The 5,428-nt window shown below is 37.0% G+C and overlaps 1 protein-coding gene across 1 annotated transcript; it reads right to left on the minus strand.

Moving 5' to 3' along the window:
- Positions 1-3,841: 3,841 nt before the first annotated feature.
- LOC148880651 (FCS-Like Zinc finger 3-like) lies at positions 3,842-5,126 on the minus strand. Its single transcript, XM_088962625.1, has 2 exons — positions 4,399-5,126; positions 3,842-4,293 (listed from the first exon to the last, which is right to left on the minus strand). Exons 1-2 carry the CDS (start codon positions 4,677-4,679, stop codon positions 4,113-4,115), a joined length of 462 nt encoding a protein of 153 aa, XP_088818751.1. The 5' UTR covers positions 4,680-5,126; the 3' UTR covers positions 3,842-4,112.
- Positions 5,127-5,428: the final 302 nt, after the last annotated feature.

Below are 5,428 nucleotides of genomic sequence, written 5' to 3' on the forward strand. Positions count from 1 at the left end.
TTTTAAAGAAAACAAGTCGAATCGGATCAAATATGAAGATCGACTTACCGATAGGATTCGAATTCAAATCGAGTCCTATCATATCCAATCATGTCAGATCTGATTCAAATATACCCTAATTCAAACCCGATCCGATTCGTTTCATCCCTCGTTGTCAACGGTCCGAGTTTGGTTCAAGACAAGGTAGAACTGTTTTGAACTATATGTTAAAACCGATAGTATTGGAACCGAATTAGACATGATCAGTTCTGTTATTTCAAAACCAGATTTATGTGGGGATCAGGGAAATTTTATTTTCCTGGGCTCCCAGGTGGGCAAGTAACTTTCCCACCTTAGGGAAAGTTGACAATATTAGGATGGAACAATGTTGCCCCTTTAATAATGAATTTTTATGATTAAAACAGTCATTGTATTATTTATTTGGGAAATAAAAGAACATGAATAAATGCAGTTACTCGGGTAAATGTCCTACCTAAAAATATATGCAAAATACCTCTATTATATGTAAAATAACAAAATATATAAAATATAATAGGTATATATAATCAATTTAGAATAGCAAAAACCAGGTCTGAATCAATAATAATCAGGACAAAAAATTAAAACCAGAACCGACTCATTAGAATGATTCATATAACCAGAACCGTTATAAACGATGCAAATGGTTCGGATCTATCGGGTAGACCCAACTCATTGACATGCCTATTGATAGCACTAATGCCGCTACGTGCTTATACCCTCTATTCTACTGTCTTTCACGTGAAAATACAAGTGTTATATCCAACTAGTTTGAATACAATCAAAACATGATATCTTCTTACCCTGCATAACTGTGTTTGGAAACCATGCAAATGGAGTGTAAATCTCAGTTCAAGGTAAATTTGCAGGCTGATTCATTTTTGCCTGTATTTAGTAATATTACATTTATGCATTGATAAATGACCCAAACACATTTTTAAATGCATATTTACATTGATAATAAGATGTAAAAGTACATCAATAAAAAATAAATAAATTTGCAATTAAGTAGGCTTTTGATAAAAAAAAAAGACATATACTTTATTGGAATTTGTATTTGCATCCATTGCAGATAAAAGTCTGTTTAATAAAAATATTAATTTATCAGTACAAAACTAACCCAACTTTACAATTTATGAACTTTTTATACTTTATATATTTATATTCACACTTATTTGTATTGTTTCCAAAGGCAGCCTTAGATTGAAAAAAAATAGGCATCAACCGGAGGGTGAAGCCCAACCCAACTCATCATAAGTGTGATCTTTATTATAGGCTTTTTCTTGGGGACATCCAATGCTGAGTCAACGACAGGTTATGGTCCCAGCCCGGAAGACAGTCCTCTGGGCCAAAATTAACACGGCAACTCTAACTCTAGGGTGGTAGGCCTAGGTTACCATGCCAAAATCCCGGTTTATAAGCTATATTCGAGGCTTTTGAGTTGTCTATCTCCCTAACAAGTAACAACCCACTTGAAAACAAAGCTTCTAGGGTGTCCTTAGCTCATATTTGATAGGTTGCAACTTGCAAGGTATCATCGATCCTTACGAGCTTCCATGATCGATCCTAATACTCCACTTGTCTCTTTTTTTTGTTCTATTATGATCCTAATACTCCACTTGTCTCTTTTTTTTTTTTTTCCATTACTCCATATAATTACATAAATTTACTAAAAACTATCTTATAGTTTATGTTTTATTAAAACATCTTTTATAATTTTAATCAATTTATTTAATTGATCTTTTACTAAATAAAAGTGAAAAATGACAGTTTTAATCTTAACAGCCATTCAAATAAATTTAACCAAAAGAAACTAAAAACAAAAATACTAGTTTTACCCCTAATAAAACAAGGATAATCATTATGTATGTATATATATATATATATTCTATTTGGTCAATTTCATATTTTTATGCAAAAAAAAAGTGTTAGAGGCACTTTTGAAATAAACGATCATAGATCCATACACTTGAACATTTGTCACTCAATTTAGGGGCACTTTTTTGGAATAAACAACCATGATTTCATGCTCTTGAACATTTTACATTTTTCACTTAGTTTAGATGTTCATGTTACTATTTTTAGATGGAAAAACACATTGTAAAGTATAAAGTATAAAGCATGTTTTAGTAAAATGCAAATTATATGATAGGTTTAAATAAATCTGTAAAACTTAGGTTGTGTTTGAAAACGATGTAAATAAGATTGAATACAAATACGTAGTATAAAACGGTTTATATAAATTATAAAATTGGGTTAATTTTGCACTAATAAATTTACCTTCTTTTTTTGCTTAAAAAAATTGCTTAATTACTTAGAAAACTTTGAATACAAAGTGGTGAATTCGAAACCCATTCATCTTCAATGTTCGACCCATGGCACCATGCAGCCAAGGCATGGGCTAATTCATTAAATTGTCTCTTAACATGAGAGAAAGAAAGAAACATAATGTAAACCCGATACTATTTGTGGGGCATCCAAAAGATGTTTCCATCACCATGGAGCAATTGGATCTTTTGACTTCATAAGATTGATGACAGATAGACAATTGCCCTGAATAAGCATATTTCCTCATCAAATCCGAATGGCCACCTTCACAGCTAATAACATCCCTTCCATCTCCACCATCTCTGCATCCCCTCCAAGCACTAAACATGATTTGGCCATTACGAAACATATATCACCATCAACTGCTACACAAGCCGTTGATATCCTCACATCCGAATGTTGGCTAATTTACCTTCTTATCAAATAGACTTTTAGCTATAATGGATGTAAACATGAATTCCTCCGATAAAACAAATGCTTTTTTTTTTTATCAAAAGTCCACTTAAATACAAATTTACTTCTTTTTTATTTATTGATGTACTTTTATATCTTATTATTGATGTAAATATGTATTGATTGATTGTTTGTCAATGCATAAATGTAATGTTGCCAAACACAAGCAAAAATCAATTAGAGTGCAAATTTACCCTAAACTGGGAATTACTTCCAAACGCAACCAAATGACCCCTTTTTTTACAAACAGAGCACATCTCCTGCGAATTGATCGGAATGATGGAAAGTTAATAAACGGGGGTATTCTTGTCTCTTTTAAAGTCTGAAGCACCAACCACAAAGAGTGTAATTTCTCGACTTTTTTGCAAGTCGCTCTTTAGCATAAACTCTGAAGTAGATTCATCAGGGGGAAAATGAATAACTGGTCTGGAACAAAATGAACCAAGGAAACTCGATCACAACTCTTGGTTTCACATTTACAGACCGTCTTTGTGCGCAGATGAGAGAGGATGAGGACCCACACCACCAAAACCCAACCACCTTGTTTCATCTTCTTGTAGATCATTCCTCTGTGTCTGTTTCTCGACTCGATCAATCCCGTAGTAGTGGTCTGTTTGTTTTCTGGGTTCATCGTTTCTCTTGTCTAAATTCCAGAACAATGTCAAAAACCAGTAAGACAAGGCAAAGCTTAGAATTAGCTTCCTGACAAATCCGCCGTAGAAGCTCTTCAGAGCTCAGGGTTGAAATTAAGCTTGGTATTTGATTTAATTTTATCTGTGGGCCATGTTACTGTGACCGTTGTAGGAGCCACAACGGCTTGATTTTGGTGGTATGTTAGGTGTTTAATTGCTCTTCCCTTACAGTCAAGGAAGCCCAATGAATGCTCTTTACGCTTGGAGAAGTCATCAACCACCCATCCAACTCACACTTACGAGGGAATCCGGAATCATGATTTTTCAAACTTCAATAAAGGAGAGCTCAGAAAGGAGAAAGAAATTAAAAAGAGACCAAGAAACCAAAAAAAAAAAAAAGCAAACAGGAATTATAGAGGAACTTCCATTGATTTTCATTCTATTGAAGGTTTCGCCCAAGAGATTTTAAAAAAAAAAGGGCCATCAAATCTTACACAGTACAACCCAACACAGTCCTCTTATAAACATTCACAACTATATACCAGAAAAAGAAAAAAAATCTCGAAAAATGGGATCTTCTTTCTCTCTCGATCGACCCCTTCCCCTTTCTCAGATAGAGAAGCCGTGTTTTTATCTTTTATCTTTTTTTTTTTTTTGAGAGGTGTCCAACAGTCTAGGATTCTAAGCGGCAGCGACGGTGCCGGTCCGTACAGGGTAACTCTGGGCCTTGTTGGTTGAGGATTTCTTCTGATCTTTTCTAAGAGCCTTCATGGAGGAAGAGAGACTCCAGTTCTTCTCTTTTGCTTCATCTATTTCTATCTGTTCTTGTCTGCACTCTTCGCTACAGAATGGTGTATCACCCCTGCAATATTACCCAGATTACCCGTCAGAACGAGGAAAAAAGAAGAAAAATCAATCAAAATGAAATGGGTTGTTTGGAATCAGGCAGGGATGCCAAGATGCTAACCTGTACATGAAGATATCTTTGTTATCTCCGAGAGGTTTCTTGCATAGAAAACAAGCTTCGAGGAAATGGTGCTCTTCGCATCTGGCATCATAAAACCTCGGCGAAGAACACGAATAAGAAGAAAGAGCCCTGTAACTTCCCCTCCTCTTGAACCCACCATAGCGCGAAGATTTCATCGAGGGAGGGTGACTACCTGAGAACCCAGCTTCCATATCGACAATCGAAGCCAAACCATCGTCGTCGTCGAAGAAAGCAGGTCTTCTCATGCTGGACAAGTCCATTACTATTGATATTTGCCTGTTATGGTCTCTGTATCTCAAGAGTCGATCGCTGAGACGGGATGAAAGCGGAGGAGATGGAGAATGAGGAAAGAGGGTAGGAATGGCGGAGATTTATAAAGGGAGTTGGTGACTGAAACTCTGAAAGAGAAGGGGAGGGCCCCAAGGACTGGAGTCTGGAGTGGGTTTTTAGTTTTTTTTTTCTTCCTCTCAGTTGTTTTGAAGATGGGGGCTATAAACCACTGGCGGATTTCTGGATTCCTTCCTTTTGAATCCATTGGCTGCAAAATCTGCATTGCTTGTGTTAAAGATCAAATTACCCTTGTCTTTTTCGTAAATTACGAATATGCCACTCCCTGGCCTTGCAACTGTACCATGCAACACGGGCATTCTAGTGGTTTTGACGAAATCGAGGGTGTTAATGGAAGAATGAAAAAATAAATTAAGAATCCCAGAATCGAATGCTTCAAAGGCCCAAGCTGCCCTCTCCACTCACGACCTACCAAGTGTCAACACACGTGACCTGCCTTCCTACATTGACCAGCTCTTCCCGTTTCCACATCGTACGGATGCACTCCGATCAACCGGGATGCCCGGTAAAGTTTCAAAACATGTCGCCATCGCCCCCATCGCTTTTTTGCCGGACTCTTGTCGCTTTCCCCCCTCCCCAACTTGTAGCTCTCGCCGGGCCCCACACCTGACAAAAACCATCGAACCGTGGGCCCCACCCCCACACCACCGGTTTGGGGCTT

This window comes from Nelumbo lutea, chromosome 1 (genome assembly GCF_056320005.1).
Source record: "Nelumbo lutea isolate HS-2025 chromosome 1, American lotus-T2T, whole genome shotgun sequence".
In the NCBI taxonomy this organism is placed as follows: domain Eukaryota; kingdom Viridiplantae; phylum Streptophyta; class Magnoliopsida; order Proteales; family Nelumbonaceae; genus Nelumbo; species Nelumbo lutea.